This window comes from Lycium barbarum, chromosome 10, assembly GCF_019175385.1.
Source record: "Lycium barbarum isolate Lr01 chromosome 10, ASM1917538v2, whole genome shotgun sequence".
NCBI classification, from domain to species: Eukaryota; Viridiplantae; Streptophyta; class Magnoliopsida; order Solanales; family Solanaceae; genus Lycium; species Lycium barbarum.
The window spans coordinates 79,084,161-79,104,520 of record NC_083346.1 but is presented as its reverse complement, the minus strand read 5'-3'; the positions used below and the strand labels follow the sequence as shown (position 1 = coordinate 79,104,520).

Below are 20,360 nucleotides of genomic sequence, written 5' to 3'. Positions count from 1 at the left end.
GGTAGATCCATACGTTCCATTTGAAATCGAGCCACAAACTCACGGAGGGTTTCATCATCTCGCTGTTTGACGTTGAATAAGTCCGACTTCCTCATTTCCACCTTAATGGCTCCAGCATGAGCTTTGACAAAGGCATCTGCAAGCATAGTGAATGAGTCAATTGAATGCTTGGGTAAATTATGATATCATATCATTACTCCCTTTGACAGGGTTTTCCCGAATTTCTTAAGTGCACTGACTCCCTCTCGTCCTCTGCGAGGTCGTTGCCTTTAATGGCACATGTGTATGCGATCACGTGCTCGTTTGGGTCAGTGGTCCCATTATACTTCGAGATATCGGGCATGCGGAACCTTTTTGGGATCGTCTTTGGTGCAACACCCGATGGGAAAGGCATTTGCACGAACTTCTTCGAGTCTGGTCCTTTCAATACCGGGGGTGCTCCAGGAATTTGATCAACCCTCACGTTATAGTTCTCCACCTTCTTGTCGTTCAACTCTATTTTCTTTTCCCCGGACTCTACTCGCTTCGTCAGTTCTTCGAGCACTCTTATCAACCCGACATTTTGTCCAGGGTTGTTCCCGTTGTTCCCAGCAACGTGTCTTTCCTCCCTTGGGGCTGTTTCCACAGTCAATTCAGATTGTGCAGCATTGGGTGCTCGATTTTGATTTTGCAGTTGTGCTATAACCGCTTGTTGGGCCTGCAATTGTGCCATAGCCATGTCCAACTGGTTCCGGAGCTGTTGTAACATGGCTCCATTATTCTCATCTACTGGCACGTCACATACTGATGACTCAATCTAGTCAGGATCGACTGGGGGCACGTTGTTGTCAGGTACCCCATTGTCGTTTTCCTCGTGGTGGCTTGATTCAGCATGAAAATTGACAGAGTGAGAGTCTGACATATTGGGTAGACCTGAAATCAAACTTCAAAGAACAAGTGTAAAATATTGAGTGTTATCAAAACTCGTATTAAACTACTACTATTATCCTAGGCCCCATGATGGGCGCCAAACTGTTTACCCTTAAAATGGATAACAATTAAATTTGTACGCGGTGCGAAGGATATGCGGTTTGATTTAACACAAATGAATATTAAGCGATAAATAATGAAGTAAATGCAAGTATAAACGATCAAACCACAGTAAAGCAACGGTTGGCCGTGGGAAGCAGCCGTTTGGTTGGCTCGGCTTCTGAGAACCGAGCTCGTGCTACAATGGTTGAGTAATGAACAATGATAGAACACTTAAAAAGATGGATGAACACTTGCTATCAATTGTATTGCTTTTTAGGTTTATGCGTGTGAATAATGAAAAAGAACCGCCTAAACTAAATGGGGGCCTCCTCTTTATATAGTAGAAGAGTCCTAACCCTAGTACAAGTCTAAATAAGGTACATAATCTTTTAGTAACTGACGAGCGAGATCGGTGCCGAAATATCCGGCTGATGGAGGATATTTCTGTCCCTTACTTATTATAATTAACTGCCTTCTCATCGTATCTCAGTATCTAACTCCAACCGAACTCAACGACTCGGGACCAGGTGTGATCGGTCTGGCTCCGACCCAATGCCCGATTTTGGACCTGATTGGGACTCGTCTGATCCAGCGAAGATCATCACGATCATAATTTTCTTGTCGATAAACCGAAGATACCTTGTCCTCGGTTTTTGCCCGTATACATATACATATAGGAAATTTAACTTTATATATACAGTATAATTCTACGATAAAGGGGATTCCGGCAACCCTCTCCCGCCCCTAGCTCCGCCACTACACTCAAGTGTGCTTGCATTCACTCCAACCTAGAAATAGAATAAATACTAGTTACATTACAGCTTTGCATTATTGCGCACTTGCCGTTGCAGAGACCTGTAATTAAGGACTCTGGTTCAAAGTAGGAAAAGCATTTACTCATTTTGCCATTCTGTTGAAAAATCCTCTAAAACAAAGATTCTCCAGATTTTTGCCCTTCCTAAGTAGTAGGTTCTACTAATAAATATGGTTGATAAAAATAAATATTGTTGGTAAGTAGGAAGTAAGTAGGTTGAGTAATTATTTTTGCAATAAATGAGTCGTTTTTGTTTTTTGCAAAATATAAACTCGGATCAAATTTTACATTTTAAAAAAAAAAAATTATAAACTTGAAATTGAAATCCTATGTACACCCATTTTATTCCCTACTTTATTCGGAAATTCATAGTCAATTATGAATTATTGCTCCTCGATATCTTGTTTCTATAAACCCCCGACGTAATTAATTTTCCATAGTCAAAATTAACAACTCCATTACCACGTCGGAGAAAGGTTAGTGTTCAGTCTCTTTGTTTTCCTGTTATAGATATAAGGAATTTTGTATTTTCCATGCCTTGTACTCATTTGATCTGTCTTTTGTTGTTGTTGGGCCATTCTCAAATCGTTGTTGAAAATACTTAACAGTAAGAAATAACACTAGTACTTAGCTCCAATTTCACCATAGATTGTGAAGTTAAAACTTGATATTTCAGAATTTGAGTTTTTAAAGTTGTGATTTTTGAAACTTGAAGTTGTGTTTGAACATGCATTTTACTTGAAAAAATTTGATGTTTTGTGAGTGAAAGTCCAAAAAAACCCAAATCTGGTCTGGACCAATTTTTGGAACTTGAAAATTTTTCGATTACAGAATTTCAAAATTTGAGCCAAAATCTATGGCCAAACACTAGCTTAGAAAAAAAAAATACTTCCTCTGTCCCTCTTTATGTGCTACCTTTCGTACTTTTGAGAGTCAATCAATTTTTTCTTTAATTGCGATTCTTTCATATGTTTTTTGTTTATTATTGTGACTTATACTATTTTTTATGTAGTTTTCAAGTACATAAGTTTTATTTTAAAGAACTTAAAGATTTCATGTCTATATTTATGGTCAAAATTAAAAAAATTGACTCTCCAAATCCAAACAGAGCCACAGAAATTGGGACATAGATAATAATATTTCAAAAAAATTGAAAAGCTAAAAAGATGTGTTGCTTTGGGATGGCTGTTTTCCTTGAAAACAACTACTCCATTAATTACTCCCGTAACTCTGCGAGCTGTTCGTTTTAAGAATGAGCTAGAGCGTAACATTACAACTAATCTTTGATATGCTAATGCCTAAATATACAAATGTGAAGATGAGCACTACCCCAGATCCATGTTCCTTTTTTTTTTTCCTTAGTAGCGTTTGGCCATGAAAACCAAACGTTTTTCACTTTATTTGAAATTTTGAAGTTGGAGTTAGATTTGGTTATAATTTTTACAAAGAATATTTGGTTGTTTGAATGTATTGAAAGTGAAAAAAATAAAAACAATGTTTTAGGTATTTTTCAATTCCAAATATAACTTCAAATTGTATTTGAAATTTTAATGACCAAACAATGATTTCCGAATAAAGTGAAATAATTATCCGGAAAAAAATAAAAAATTCTCATGGCCAAACAGGTGTTAATTAAAGGCCACTTGGTTGATAACCTAGGGGCAATAGACCCATGTGTCCTAATTAAAGGCCACTTGGTTGATAACCTAGGGGCAGTAGACCCATGTTCTACAAATAAGCTCCTGATTTTTTGAGAAACTTACGCTTTTGTTGAGTTAAAGAATATCTGTTGACCAGGGCATATGGAAGTGCAAAAGAAGACAGTCCTATGTGTGATCTCCCTGGTTTTGAGTGCTGCAGGAGTAAACTGCTACGACATGTGTCTTTTGTTGATTGTCCTGTAAGTATCTCACTTGCCAATCTACTGTCCAATCTGGCGTTTGTGTGTGTATACACACACACACACTTACATATATTCTTTTTTTGCATAATAACATGTGTATGAATATACTGTACAATATCTTGGCTCTCGTGGTTCCGGAAGAAATCATAATAAAAGTATCAAAAACAGTTTTTCAGTGGATCATTACTGCATTATAAAGGTGTTAACCGGTTCCAACCGGAACCGAACCGGTAACCGGTTAGTTAACCGGCCGGTTCCGGTTAAAAAACCGGAACCGCTTAACCGGTTCCGGTTTAACCGGTTCCGGTTTACCGGTTTTAAACTCCAAACCGGAACCGGTCCGGTTTGGAGTGCTTAAAATCTTTTTTTTTTGTTTTTTGTATTATATATATATATTATAGTATTTATTTGTATATTGTAGGTATATTTACATATGTTATACAACTTTATAATTAAAGTTTAAATATTTACTGACTAACAGCCTAACAACAAGTCAGCAATACAGAATAGTGTTTTTCGTATACATATATATGTATAACTTACATATACTTATATATATGTATAACTTAATATATATACTATATATACTTATATACTATATATACTTATATATATATATGTATATATATGTACTATATACTATATATACTTATATATAGGTATAACTTAATATATATACTATATATACATATATACTATATATACTTAATATATATACTAAATATATGTATAACTTAATATATGTACTATATACTATATATACTTATATATAGGTATAACTTAATATATATACTATATATACATATATACTATATATACTTAATATATATACTAAATATATGTATAACTTAATATATATACTATATATATGTACTATATACTATATATACTTATATATAGGTATAACTTAATATATATATATATATATATATATATATATATACTATATATACACTATATATACTATTTTTTCTATATATACTATATATACTTATATATGTTTAAGTATACTATATAACTTAATATACTTATAAGTATATTCTTAGTATATTTTAGGTATATTCCTAACTTAATAAAAGTAAAAATATGAACACAAGTAAATAGAAGAAAGCTCAATGAGTCATATATTTTATTCATTCTTGGATAACATTTATTTGCAAGTTGTATTTTTTTTTAACTTCCAAATAATACATGAGTTGTACAAAAATAGTAGAATAATAAAATCACCAATTTTGAACCATTTCGTTAATTTCCCCCACATCATATTCGGTCATGGAAATATCTTCAAAGTCTTCCATTTGGTCCAGTCCACTAGCTATCAAATCTTCAATTTCTTCCTCTTCGCCTTCCTCCGCTTCTGAGTTTTGGTTGCGTCGCTCCGATCTAATCCAATCTCGAATGCACACTAGTACTTGCAAGCTAAAGCCGGATAATGAATGTCTATGGTCTCCAATTTGCTGTCTTCCTTGGCTAAATGCGCTCTCCGAAGCCACGGTTGATACTTGAACCGTAAGGATATCTCGAGTCATTCTTGAAAGTACCGAATAGCTTGCCTTGTACTTCTTCCACCATGCTAAGACGTCCACCTCATCCAGTTGGTTGATATCCACATTTGGCTGCATCAAATAAAAGTTATATTCATCAAAGTTTGCAGTAGAAGAAGAAGTTGGTTGTGAATGTAAAACTTTTAAACCCGACAAGCCCTTTTTGCTACTCTGAGAAGTAGTAGGGTGTGGAGCAACGGGTGTAGCACGTTCTTCCAAACTACAATAATGAGTAAAAACTCTTCTAAACTCATCATCAATAGCGAGATCGGCTTCAGCTAAAGATGGTTGAACTCCCTCTTCAATTTCTAAAAATGTATAAATTTGACTAACCAAATTTTTAGTATAAGACACTTTTAAACAAGGATTTAAAAGGGAACCCAATATAAATAAAGTTGGGATGGGAAAAAAATACTTCTTAAATTTGATTATCATTTCAAAAATAGTCACTTGATAATCGGGTTTATATTTATACTCTTGTAAAACTCTAGCTATTTCCGCTAAGTAGGCTAAAATTCCGGTTACCGTGGAATAGAATTGTCTAGAAAAAGCAAGAGTTGCATTATAAAAATTTTCTAAGAGTTCAATACATTCTTTAACATCTTCCCAATGCCTAAAGGTTAACCAATCCTCACTATCAGTATTATATTTGTTGTGAACTTGTTGTATGGGAATCCTATACTCATATGCTTATTGTAGCATAATGTAAGTGTAGTTCCACCTAGTCTCAATTTCTACTTGAATTTTCCTAGGTCTAAGGTTATTTTCCACACAAGCATTCTTAAAATCTCTAATTCTTCCCCTATTAGCATTACAAAAAAGAAACGCAACAGCATTTCTAACTTTTTGAACAGAATTATCAAAATGCACAAGACCATCTTTAACAATTAAATTTAAAATGTGACAACTACATCTTACATGAAAAATATTTCTTAGAGGAGGGTTTATTTCTCTTTTTAAAAAACCAATTGCCTTTGTATTATTAGAAGCATTATCTAAAGCAATACAAAATGTTTTTCTATAAATGTTAAAAAATCTCATTATAGTAGACATTGAATCGGCTAAAAATTTTCCATCGTGACGACCTTTTCCTTCGTCATATAAAAAAGCTATAATTCTTTTTTGCATAACCCAGTTGTCATCAACCCAATGACATGTAATAGCAAAAAAATCTAAATGGTTAATACTAAGACCCAAATCAGCGGTAAGACAAACATTACAATTTAAAGAATTAAATACATGGCGCTAATAAAATCTATATTTTTTAAACAAATCTATAACATCGGCTCTACAAGTACTTCTAGGAATACCCTCAAATAACGGGTTATAACAACGTTGAATGTAAGTAACAAACCCCAAACCCGAGGGAAAGGAAAATGGTAAACAATCATAAGCTACCATTTTAGCTATTTCTACGTGTTCTTTTTTCTTGTCATACTTAAAATTTCTACCGGTTCGTGGGTCTATCGTCATTTGAATCCCCCCCACATTTGAACCCGTTTGTTCTCCCCAAATATCCATATGTTTGGTTCTCATATGACCATTTAGTGTACCCGTTCCACCATCCTTACCAGTTCCTTGCTTAAAACTAAATACTTGTCCACATAGGGTACACGTAGCTGTTTGGTTTTCCCTATTCTTAGTCATAAATTTCCAAACTTTAGCTGTTGGCTTACGAGTTCTAGGCGGTTTGTCTTGTGTATGTGATTGTGCAGGACATGTATCTCCTATGGGATTTTCGAGGGGTTGTGTTTCATCATCATCATCTAAGTCTTCATTAAAAGTGTCGGTAAAATATTATTGCATTGCCTCATGACCTAAAAGTGGATTATTTCCACCAACATCAATACCTAAATTAGGTGTTTCTTCCACAAATGTTTCCTCATTAAGCGCACCCCTAACAGTACGACTACTACTACCGGCACCACGTCTTAATCTCTTTGACATTATTAAATAGAATTAATTTAAATCACAATCAAATAAATCACAAGAAAATAAATTACAACAAATTAAATTTCTAGAATTAAATTGCGTAAATTAAATTGCGAAAAATAAATTGCTAGAATTAAATTGCGAAAAATAAAGATAGAGTTGGAACGAAGGTACCAAATTGCCGGATTAATTTCCAACAAAGTGAAGGCGACTAGAATTGCAAATCCACCAAAGCTACTTCGGATTGTTGCAAAATCACCAACTCCACCAACAATATTATAATTGCAAAATTAATAATTGAAAGTTGAAACTATAATAAGACTTTGTGGCTAATTATTGCAAAGAAACTATAATTGAGAGATTGAAATTTGAGAGAAAGATGAAGAAGAGTGAATTGATGTGAATTAAAATGAAAATGAAGAAGGGTTTATATAGGGGTGGGGATGGGTTAAAGTGTTAAAAAAAAAATTGGGGGCCAAAAATTAAAAAACTGACTGTTTGGCAACGGCCATTTTTGCAAATGGACCGTTGCCAACGGTCCATTAAGGCCCAACGGCTCTTTCCTTTTTTTTTTTTTTTTTTTTTTTAATTTTCACCGATTAAACCGGTCCGGTTCCGGTTTTACCGGTTTAACCGGTTCCGGTTTTACCGGTTCCGGTTTCCAAAATATTGGAACCGGACCGGTAAACAATTACACGGTTAACCGGTCCGGTTACCGATTAAAACCGGTTAGCCCGAACCAGTTGCCACCTTTACTGCATTATTTGTGGGGAGCTTCGGCCATTCCACCATATCTTGATTGTTCATGCAGCAAGAGCTAACATTGTTATTAGCTCTTACTTTTTCTGAAGAAATCTAATAATTCCTTTGGTTCTTCCTGTTTTTAGAGGAGCAGGTTTCTATTTAGTATCATTGGCAAATTTCATCACAGTGCTTATTTTGGACATTTTCTGTTGGAAGTATAAGGCGGGCTCTTAGAATATCATCGGGCACAGAGAGGAAGGAAGTGAGAGTGAGACATTAAGCTCATGTCATATCATTAGAACTTCACTCTTGCATAATATCACTACAAAGAGGGCTTATATAGATGTTTATAGAATCTCTACATTCACACTTATTAAATACATTCACACACTTGAATCTGACCACATTGATTGATATTATAAGAGTCACCTAGATGATACAAAAGGTCATGCATCTAAGACAACTGAAAGACATGTGAATCTAGAGACTTAAACATTTAAGTTAACTACTCTCTCCATCTCAAAATATTTGTCGCATTTTTATTTACACGCTTATTAAGAAAACATTTATGAGGATAACATTTTGACTATTTTACCCTCTTAACATATTTCATCATGTTCTCTCTCTTCAATAAATGTTTACCCCATTAATAATGAAACCCCTTAAATATTGATATGTGAACTCACAAAATCATCCATTGACATAATTAGTACAAGGGTAAAATGGAAAAAAGCTACTTAATTTTATCTTGGGTAAATAAAACAATAAATATTTTGAGACAAACATTTTTAATAAGGATGACAAATATTTTGAGACGGAGGGAGTATTTTCAACATTTTCAAGGTGCTTATTGTATTTTCCTCTTTGCCTGAATCTCTGCATCTATTTGATGGTTTGGGGATTTGAATATCTGAGTGTATGATTTGTCAGAATAAAGTTAAGTTTCGCCAATATTGTTCTCTTTAGACGTAAGGATACAGTCCAATGACTTATTCATATCACTAAGTAGGGATAGTGTACTGCAGGGTCTCTAAAAGGTTTGCAATTAGGAGCCAAGACTCCAGTTCTTTTTTAATAGGTGGAAGGATCCCGATTAGGATTAATGCTAATTAATTCAAAAGAAGTTATCTGACCTTCAAAATTACCATTGGCTGCGTTGAAGTAATCACAGTACTGATGGCTAATCTGTCTCATGTTGTATCTTGCATCTTTTTGATCTATAATTCACTTCCTCAGTGATGTGTATTTTCATCCTTGCACATGTGCTCTCTTCCCAGTCTCTTCATTGGTCATCTGTGAGTTTATACTTTAGTGTAACGAAAGAGGTTATTGATTGACATTATCTAGGCATTAAACTTTCCCGGACATTTAGTATTATGTCAGTTCTTTTGGTTCGTCACATGATTAAATTTATTATACTTATTGTCAATCCCTTCAACTTTTTTTCTTTGGAAGAGTATGCTTAATTTTACACTATGTCTTTTGCTGCAGGGTCATGATATTATCATAGCTACCATGCTTAATGGAGCTGCCATTATGGATGGAGCATTATCTCTAATGCAGCCTCTTACGTCCGAAAATTTAGCTGCTGCTGCAATTATGCGCCTCCAACATATAATAATTCTTCAAAATAAGATTGATCTTGTTCTGGAAGATGTTGCCATCAGTCAGAATGAAGCTATTCAGAAATTTATTCAGGTTAGTGGTACATAGTATTATTTAGCCTCGCGTCACTGTGCTCGATCTATATAGCTATATCATGATCTTGTACTTCACTGCCTGTTTAGGGAACTGTAGCAAATGGTGCACGAGTTGTATCGAATGGTAAAGTATACCATGTACGTTTAAAGTTCTCTGGTTTTGAAATGAATAAAAAACTTATAGCTAACTGAAATACCTTTACTCCAAATGGTAGTATAAGTTGATGAGATAGCAATCCTCTTGAATTTTGGAAGAGCAATAAATTGAGACCTTCCAGTTGATAAAAAAAGTATGATTCATAGTACTAAGTTCTTAAATAAAAATAAGACTGATATGTAATACTAAAAGTGGGAACACTTTAAGTTAAAAGCTAAAATATCAAAATAACCCTATAAAGCTGAGTGACTATATTACCCTTCAAAAATAAATAAGTTGTTCCTTCATAAACATTAAACACTAAATTATTCATTTATATCATTGTACAAAAACGTTCGATAATAAATACCGTTAATAATCACAATGCAGTTACATCTCTTGTACTTGATGTTTTCATATTAATCTAAATTTTGGCTTTTTATTTATTTCTTCCATTTTTATGTTATATAAAGATAAGGGTGAAAATGATTTTGACCCCCCAACTTTGCTTTGAAAATCAAACTCCCCCGAACAATAGACATTCTCTCCCCTTTATCCTATGCAATATCTATTTTACCATTGACTTTTTTAATCCTCCATCTATGTAATGCCATTTTATATTGTATAAAATTTATTTTTTAACCTAGGTATTTATAAATTTTTATTTAAGTTCATATTACAAGTAGAATAATCCTTTTATGAATTTATTGTAAAATCTAATGTTACTATGATTGATATTTTAATATACATGCATGTACACACACACACGTACATACATGTTACCTGTTATTTTACATATATATGTATATGCAGATTATAAGTTTCAGTTCTCTCTTATTCTCTATGGTCGATATATAAACGAGTTTTGGTTATCATTAGTAAAATATTTTAAATAATATATCTCTAATTTTTATTAATTAGTTTGTATTACTTACATTGAAATATGTTTATAAAGTTATTATTACTTGTTATTTTTATTTGTATAAATACAAATATAAGAGTTTTGGTTATTATCAATAAAAAAAAAAATCTTATTCTTCTCGTTTATTTTATAATAGAACGACATTAAGTTATATACTCGATTAGAATTTCTTACTTTTCTTTTTCCGTCTCGAAAATAATATTTATTTTCTTATAGAAAATTAGTTACATAGATTAAGATGAGAAAAAAGTATCATGATTTTAAAGAAATAAAAGAAAAAAGACAAGTTGATAATACAAGGGTAAAATAGGTATTTAAAAAAGTTAATTAGGATAAAGGAGGGAGAATGACTATTGTTCAAAGTTGAGGGGTGTAACACCACGTAGCTTCAGGTGAAGATTTGACTCATAAGATGATAATATAATGAAACCAATATGAAGATTTTATAAAGTAATTTGAAAACAAATTATGTCATAAGAATAGTCTTTGGACAAAGCAAAGTCAGAAGCGTTTCTACGGGGGATGTTTTCAAGTGAGTTTGTAGAAGGTCTTACTTCCAGCGACCATAACCCCTTTATTATTTGGGAATTTGGGAAAACTTCCTTGATGAAAGTTGTATCCCTTTGAAATAGCTTTCCAACGGTATATTATGGGTCTTGAACAGAGCTATGTACAAGAAGTTACGCCTATTTTACCGAACACTGTTCAGAACCGACACCCGTCGCTTGTGAGGGCGCGTGCGATGGCCCCACGCCGCGGGCCGATCGCACAAAAACCCCCTCTCTGAATATTGACCTGCAGGGGGTCGCGCGATGTATGTGCGTCGCGGACCCAACGCATAAAAGGTCGGGTTTCGGGTCAAAAGTCGGATTTACGCGTTTTAAGTTATATTTAAGATTTGAGGTTTATTTCCCCAACACCCCATTCACGAAAAATCACCCTAAATTCATAGAGAACAAGTCCCAAACCACAAGAACCTTCCAAGGTAAGTTTTATCATGATTCTAGGTCGAATTCAAGTGCCTAATCCCTTTCTAACTTGAGTAAACCTTTCTAACTGAATTCTAACATATACTCTAATAATCTAAGCAAGAAATCATTGTTCCTAATCTAGGGTTATCAAGAAAACCCATCTCAAGGTTCAAGAATCAAGATTTGGGAAATCTTCTCCAAAATTCAAGTCTTTAAATCAAGATTTTGGAGCAATTACGGTATGTAGAACTTCCATCCACATGTGGGAATCTCTACGTTCTTCCCCATGCTCCGTTTGTTGATATTCATGAAGTTCAAATCCTAGGGCATTAAACCCAACATATTGGTAGCCCGTATTTATGTATTTATGTACATGAATTTTGTATCTATATTCGTTATTGTATTCCTAATCTTCCATTACGGTTATTAGGAACCCTAACTTAATCCATGAATCATGAATTCTTCCTCATGTGTTCTCATTATGTTTATATGAAAATTTATGATTTTATCTAGCAAGTTACAAACATGTTTTCAAGTCAATTATATATATAATTATGAACTATTATTATTACTCATGAATCAAGAACATGTTTGCAAGACTTTGACAACTTATCTCAAGAAACCATATTACAAGATATTTCATGAAACCATGTTACAAGTTATTTCGTGAAATCATGATCACAAGTTATTTCACGAAAATCATGGGCTTCTTAGCCAACTATATCATGTTCATGTTTTTGGGAATTGCTTAGTTAACCGAGAAGGCTCAGATAGCCTGAAACTACGTTGCCACCGTAGGATAAGGGTTGTCAGCAAGGAGGCGACACCTTCATTATGCAGTTTGGATCCTTACATGCTTATTATCACTTAAATCTCATATCCCTGGCAAGGTGTGAGTGTTCTCCTGGTAGGACGCAAGTACCAGATCATGTTGTCGGTTATACTATAGCGTTCCCCACGTTACAACTAGTTTTACATACACGTATTCCCATTGATTTACTGTTTTCAGACTTTACTCACGTTTCATGCTCATGTTCAAGTTACATTCAGTTTCAGTTCATGTCCTATACCTATGTTGTGCCATGTTCTTCATTTCGGCAAGTTTTACATACTAGTACTATTCACCATGTACTAACGTCCTTTTTGCCCAGGGCCTGCACTTCACGGTGCAGATACCGGTTTTCAGGAGCATACACCTGCGCAGTAGGATCACTTCAGTTATCAGCTTATTGGTGAGCCCCACTCCTCTCGGGGTTCAACATGGAGTCTGCATTAGTGTTCAGTTTATGGTAGTCCAGGGCCATGTCCTGGTAGTTAGTATTCAGACATGTTTTAGAGGTTTCATAGACATATATTAGTTCACAGAGTCAACTATGCTTTCATGTTTGTAGACTATTATGTTTTCATGGTATTTCATGCTATGAGATAATTCCAAGACTTTATTCCGCAAATTACATTTTCATGATTCATTTAAATTGCATCATATAGATTGTATTGTTTTGATGCCCATGTTGACAAGCAAGCCATGAGGTTCGCTCGGACACATGCAAGCAAGGCCCGAGTGCCGTGTTACGCCCAGGCCATGGTTCGGGGCGTGACAAATCTTGGTATCAGAGCCTAGGTTCAAGTATCTTTAGGGAGTATATGAAACCGTGTCCAGCGGGGTCACTTTTATATGTGTGAGGGCCCCATACATATAAACAGTTGACCACCAAGACATTCAGGATTGTCTCACTTCTTTCATATTCTAGATCGTGTAGTTAGAGCAGTACTTTTAGGATTTTCTCTCGAATTCATGCGTGTACGTATTTTCAGAAAATGCCTGCGAAAAGAAAATACACCAGAAAGGCTACAGCCACCAGCCAAGGGGCTACTACGGAAGCAACTCGCGAAGAGACTGTTCCGACTCAGACAGCAGCCCCAACCGCTCCTACAGTAACACCTCTGATTAATTATCTCAAGGGTGAAGTCCAATTTCTGATTAATTTTTCAACTAAAGGATATGCTGGAAATCACTTCCATGATTTCACTGATCCAGTTTTTGACATTGCAGATTTGCAGTTAGTAACTTCCAGTTACTAATGAGCAAGACACAGGTAAAGGAAATCATAATCCAAGGCAGTCAAAGTTTAAACAAGCAAGTTATCGAAAATAGAAATCATGTTATTAAGGTGTTGGATAGTGGAAAGCTGATCAGTGATCATAAGCAGCAGCAGTCGGCATTATCAAAAGTTAAAACTAGCACTGGTGGAGAAATGAAAAATGAACATTTTAACTCTAACATGGACACATTTTAACACTTGAAGTGAGGGGAGAAATGAAAAATGAAAATTCAGAGGCTTATACCTGAGGCATCTTGCGATTACAAATCAAGAACGAGGGAATCTTTTGAGCTATCAGCCATATCTAAAAAGAATTTAAAATGTGTCAACAATTAAACTAAGTAAAAAAATATAAAAATAAAATACAAAAACTGAAAAACATACCAAGTTCAAGTTTCATAAGATCGTTAAAATCTTCTTCAACATTTATGGGATAAGGCTCATTTCGACGCCAATCTTGAAGACAAATAACAGCTTGCACCAATTTCGGAGTCAAAGAACTCCTAAATGAATCAAGAATACGGCCCCCGGTGCTAAAGGCACATTCCGATGCCACACTAGAAATTGGAATTGCCAACACATCACGAGCCATCTCGGAAAGAATTTTATATCTAGGAGAATGAGCTTTCCACCATGACAAGATATCAAAATTGTCCTCATCATCATTCGGCTCTAGTTCTTCACTAAGATACTTTTCCAACTCCGACTTACCACCCAAACCAGTACCATCTTGTTTGTTCCTCTTCATTAGGATCCTATTTCTCACTTTTGTTGATTTTGTGCTAGTGTTAGAGCTAGATGAATCCGATGTCTGACCCGATAAATCAGAGAGAGAAGATGAGCGTCGAGATGCATTAGAGAATTTTGCTACATACTCTTCAAACATAGATTTCATGTAAGTCACCACTTCATCTTTTATGTCACTCCACTTTTCATCTCCAAACATATCCTCAAGTGCGTCGCCAACATACTCAAGTTTGTTACGAGGATCTAAGATAGAGGCAATAAAAAGTGACGTAGTGACCATTAGAAGTGACGTAGAGCGAACCTGAAACCTTCTCAGTTAGATCATAAAACCTTTTAAGAAATATTACCATATTTCTCACCTTTTGCCAATCATCACTTTCAAGTACACCTGCAACACTTCCATCTTCACAAACATGAGTAGCAAGATAAGTTGACAATCCACCATTTTCAAGATCAAACCTGTCAAATGCACTCTCAAAATGTTGTGCGGCATCCAACATCAAGTAGGTCGAATTCCACTGGGTTGAAACATCTAAACATAATGACTTCTTACTGTCTATGTTTTTTAGTTCACAACATTCCGCAAATTTTCTAATCCTTGCTGGAGATTGTCTAACATATTTCACCATTTGCCTAACACGTTTGATAGATGGACCAACTTCTTTCATGCCATCTTGCACAATAAGATTCAAAATGTGAGCCATACATCTCACGTGAAGATGGTTACCACATTTCATGTTAGATCCCCAATTAACCATTTGTTTGTGTAACTCTTTCACCATGACATCATTAGAAGAAGCATTATCTACAGTTATAGTGATTATTTTCTCCAATTTCCAATCAAGCAAACACTTACTAATACAACGGGCCATTTCGTCACCCTTATGACTAGTAACAACCTGAAAGTTTAAAATTCGTTTATGCAAGAGCCAATCACTATCAATAAAGTGTACTGTCAAACACATATAATTTATTCTCTGTATAGAAGTCCATGTGTCTGTGGTTAGACAAACTCTCGGTGATGTGTCTTTCAAATACTTCATAAACTTTTGTCTCTCTTCACCAAAAACTACATAACAATCCCTAGTCACTGTTCTACGGGAGGGAACTCGGAATAAAGGTTGGGTTTTTTTCATAAACTTCTTAAAACTTCCTTTTCAACAAAACGAAAAGGAAGCTCATCAAGGATTAACATCTCAACTAAAGCCCTCCGAGATACCTCTTGATCAAAAGTCCAAGTTGCCCCATCACCCGTTTCACCTTCTAATGGAAAGTTTAGATTTGATTGTTTGTACTTAGAATTGGAAATGTTAACCTTATTTGGATTTTTAAGACAAGTTTTCAAATGTTTATTCAGTCCAGTTGTTCCATTTTTAGTTGCATCAGCTAAGAGAACTTTACCACAATAATTGCACTTTGCTTTATTAATTCCATCTTCTATGAGCTTATCATAATGCGGCCAAGCAGCAGATCTTGGTTCTATAGCTTTCCTCTTCACAGTCACTGGATGTTGTTCAACTTCCGGTGTTGAATCAAGAGACTCGGTAACAACTGCGCTTCCACTGACATTGGTTGTTCGACTTGTTTCATCTTCCATCTAAACATAGAAGAGATTACAAATGTTATAAGACATACACAGACCTCTTTCGACCTCTTTCTTCATCTTCCATCTAAACACAGACCTCTTTCTTCATCAGAAACAAAACACACACAGAGACCTCCTAATCTTATCTGGAGCCATGATACTTAAGAAACGAAAGCAAATTGAAGCTTTGAACCACATTTTGTTGGTGATTCAAGCTTCATAGATAATGACAAGAACCATGTGCGTAGACAACTTTCACTTTTCGAGTAATCCTAGTAAATATCCAGACGATATCTCAGATTTTTATTTTTTTATTTTTTTTTGGTTTATTCAGTCGTTCTTGTTTCGCTTTCCCTTTCTGAAAACTGATATTGTTGGTGAATCTATTAAAGAAGCTTAAATTAGTGAATCTCACCATTGTTTTCTTCCAACACCAGTAATCGACTTCAAAACGTTGTCGTTCACACAAACAATGCCAGCGCCTTCGTCACCATAATCTGAAAATAAGCATTTGGGATCTTGTTAGTCTGTTATTTACATTACTTGATATATGTGAAGACGAATTTACCAAGGACAGGCGTATAGATCCATGTAAAAAATTACATTTTTACATGATTTCAAGAAAACCCATTGCAAAACAAATTATAAGTTTACATGATTTAGAGAAAATACATTTCAAGAATAATTACACTTTCACATGATTTAGAGAAAACCCATTTCAAATTACACTTTTACGTGATTTAGAGAAAACCCATTTCAAAAAACTCAGACCCATATAAAAAAATTGATTCTAACCGGAAATTAACAGAGACATTACAATATCAGATCAGGTTAATATTAATGAAGAGAACTAATAGAGCAGATTGAGAGAGAGGGATATAATGGTGAACCTGATTGTAATTGGAAGCTTAAGTAATTTGAATAGTAATGAAGAGAGTTAAGATGACAATGGAGATACGGACTCTAATCTTTGGTTTATTTAAGGGCTTGTGATGTTGTTGAGAGCTTTGATCTATGTGAAGGTCACGAGGAATAATATTGGTCGTTGATGAGATTTGCGACGGTGGAGGCTGAGGTGATACCGTTTTTGGAGGCTGAGATGATAGATGTCGGTTAGGGATGAAGGTGAAGTGAAGTAGTGAAGTGTTAGGGATTTAGGTCCAAAGTTCACTGAACTGAGTGATGATCGATGAGACGATGAATTGAAGATGAAGTACTGAAGTGTTAGGGATTTAGGGTCTTAGGGATTTTTAATTTTTTATGGATCTGGGCATCTGTGACTATTGGATTCATTTTCGGATTTGGGCTGGTCCTTTGGACTTAAAATGTTTTAAAATGGGCCTTTAGCCCCTTACTCCCTTAAGGTGTACAGACTGTACAGTACATTTAATGTCGGTATTCGGTAAATACCGAATTACCGAACGGTATAATTGTAAATACCGAATACCGAAACCGAATTACCAAATTTTATCTTTCAGTACCGAATACCGAACCGAAAACCGAATTACCGAATACCGAAATAGCCGGTTCGGTTCGGTAATTCGGTTTTCGATATTTTATGCCCAGCCCTACATACAAGACTATGCTATAATATGATCAATAGCACCAATGTTTTCCCTTCCAATAAAACAACCATAGCAGCAACGTTTTTGGGGAAACTAATGTGGTATTATTCACGACTTGGATCTCGGCGAAGAAGCAAATAAATATCGACGTTAAGGTTATTTCCGCGTCGATAACGTGATTCTAGCGTCGGTTTCTCCGGATAGCAAATCGGAGAGTTCTTCATAATGAAGTAAGGTGGGAGAAGAGTTTTTCTTGGCATATAAGGTAATAATTCTCCTAGATATATTTAATTTCGTCCAAGTCATAGCTAAATTGTGGAATGGGAACTATGAAAATTATGCCGCAAATCGTATAAATTGTTGTGGTTGTTGTCGTGTAGGGTTGTTGGTGATTATTTGAGTTGTTTATGGGCTGGATTTTAAGGATTTGATATGATTAGTTCTGTTATCGTTGTTGTTAGTATTGTTGTGATAATCGGAGATTAATTGGAAGTTCGGGTTAGGCGAGTTATATAGGGGAAATGCTGCCCGATTTCCGTTAAGTTCTTAACTAATCAAGAAGTATGAACTAAGAAGTGATTCCCATAAGTGATTGGCCGTAAATTTATAAGTTTGGGAAGTCGTAGTTTATTAAAAATAGTGTTGCTCTCATATTAAATAGGCTAAAGGGGCGACGAAGCAAGCTTGGTTACGGTTGATCTACGACAGGTATGCAAGGCTAACCCTTCTTTCTTTTGGCATGTCTTAGATGTAAGTGATGAATGATATGAACTTTGGGGTAACTCTATTCATAGGTTCCGAATGTGATTCATGATTCTTATTCACTTCTTGATGCTAGAACTATTAAGTGATTGGGTTTTCCCCTTCAGTCTTTTTGTACGTTGGATAATAGTCGATATATATCAGCTTCTATTCTTAGGAACTCTATGATGACTCATGTCTTGGCTTCTATAAAATGTTTCATACTATATTGACAAGAAACGTTTTGTAACTTCATTACATATTCATACTGTATATCATATGTATTGTTATTGCTCTACCTGATCAGCTGGATTATGATATTTTTAAGCCGGAAGCGGCTGCCCGAAGGGGCCATTATTATTAAGCCGGAAGCGGCTGCCCGAAGGGGCCATCATTATTATTAAGCCGGAAGCGGCTGCCCGAAGGGGCTATCATTATTATTAAGCTGGAAGCGGCTGCCCGAAAGGGCCATTATTATTAAGTCGGAAGCGGCTGCCCGAAGGGGCCATCATTATTATGCCGGAAGCGGCCGTCCGAAGGGACTATTATGATGCTAGCCGGAAGCGGCTGTCCGAAGGGACCATTTTGTTAACATGTCGTAAGCGGCATGTGTGTTAGATTGCATTATTTACTTAAAGAATGTGTGTTGGATTGCATTATTTACTTAAAGATTGTTTTGAGACTTCGTGTATACATTTATGTTTCTTCCAGCGAAGGCTGCAGGTATTGAGTTAGATTGTGATTTCTCTCCCCTAAATCAAATTATGATTATGATTTGTTACCACCTTACATACTCAGTACATTGTCCGTACTGACGTCCTTTTGCCTGGGGAAGCTGCGTTCATGCCCGCAGCTCCAGATTATTTGGCAGGTTAAGTGTATAGCTAGAGTTCTTGGACGTCAGCTGGGATTGGCAAGTTCCACCTCATTCTGGAGCTGTGCTGAGTCATGTATAGATATGCATGATTATGGGTATGTCAGGGCCCTGTCCTGACTCATAATGTTCAGTTTATTTCTTAGAGACTTCTGCAGACAGTGTCCTGTGGTATATTTGTCGAGATGTCGACAAAGTGATATCAGTTGAGTCATTTATGGATTTTAAAAGAGTATGTATTTTAGATGATTTCAATTGGTTTAAAGTACTTATTTGATTGAAAGTTTTCATAATCGTTATAAAAATAATGATTTCTATTTGGAAAAGTTTCATGTTTTTAAAAGTTTTTGAAATGATAGGTTTTGATATAGCGAATGTCTAAGGGTTCGCTCGACTCTGATGAGAGTCGGGTGCCCGTCATGCCCTACCATTGCTAGGGTGTGACAAAAAGGATCACTTGTAATTGAGAAGAGGAAAGCTTTCATACACTGCCTTCTCCCTCTTGTAAAAAAATCTACTAAATAAAAGTTTGAAGTTTGCTACATCTCTCTCTTCTGGTTACGACACAACTCACTTAGGTAATTTCCTTTTCTTTTCTTTTCTTGTATTTCATTTAAACATTTCCTATATTATCTGTAGCCTAAATGATAGGATAAACATCTTGCGTTGAACTATATCACACTAGACTACTAAGTATTATGGTGAAGATCTATAATTAGTTAGAATTCACCAAGGGTGGTGTTGAGGTCAGGCATATAATAACCCAGGCGGATTGTTCAAATTCAGGCGGTGGTCCTGTTGTTGTGCTCGCTTAGCCGAGGTGGCGTTTAGGGTTGTTTTTGGACTTGTTCTGAGATTGGACAAACCCATCGCCAGAGTTATTAACCTATAAAAGATCCTCTGTAGCGCCATCTATTATACATGCATACATATGTGTATGTATATTATATATATATATGCATATGTATGTATATACCTATATATATCCATACATATGTATATATGTACATATTATATCTATACATATGTATATATGTACATATTATATCTATATATATATATATATATA

At 35.2% G+C, this 20,360-nt stretch overlaps 2 protein-coding genes across 6 annotated transcripts; one reads left to right on the top strand and one right to left on the bottom strand.

Annotated features, from left to right (window-relative positions):
• Positions 1–1,328: 1,328 nt before the first annotated feature.
• On the top strand, positions 1,329–19,595 carry LOC132615440 (eukaryotic translation initiation factor 2 subunit gamma-like). 5 transcript variants are annotated; one of them, XM_060330047.1, is made up of 5 exons: positions 1,334–2,021; positions 3,623–3,725; positions 9,440–9,646; positions 11,820–11,916; positions 12,829–13,106. In XM_060330047.1, the coding sequence occupies exons 1-5, from the start codon at positions 1,996–1,998 to the stop codon at positions 12,882–12,884; spliced, it is 489 nt and encodes a 162-aa protein (XP_060186030.1). In that variant the 5' UTR covers positions 1,334–1,995; the 3' UTR covers positions 12,885–13,106. The 5 variants fall into 5 exon arrangements, with proteins under 5 accessions (XP_060186029.1, XP_060186032.1, XP_060186030.1 ...); XM_060330046.1 differs by lacking the exons at positions 11,820–11,916; positions 12,829–13,106 and adding an exon at positions 19,253–19,595 and having other exon boundaries at positions 1,329–2,021; XM_060330049.1 differs by lacking the exons at positions 11,820–11,916; positions 12,829–13,106 and adding an exon at positions 19,271–19,595 and having other exon boundaries at positions 1,330–2,021.
• Positions 13,748–14,821, bottom strand: LOC132615439 (zinc finger BED domain-containing protein RICESLEEPER 2-like). Its single transcript, XM_060330044.1, has 2 exons — positions 14,164–14,821; positions 13,748–14,083 (listed from the first exon to the last, which is right to left on the bottom strand). The coding sequence occupies exons 1-2, from the start codon at positions 14,804–14,806 to the stop codon at positions 14,040–14,042; spliced, it is 687 nt and encodes a 228-aa protein (XP_060186027.1). The 5' UTR covers positions 14,807–14,821; the 3' UTR covers positions 13,748–14,039.
• Positions 19,596–20,360: the final 765 nt, after the last annotated feature.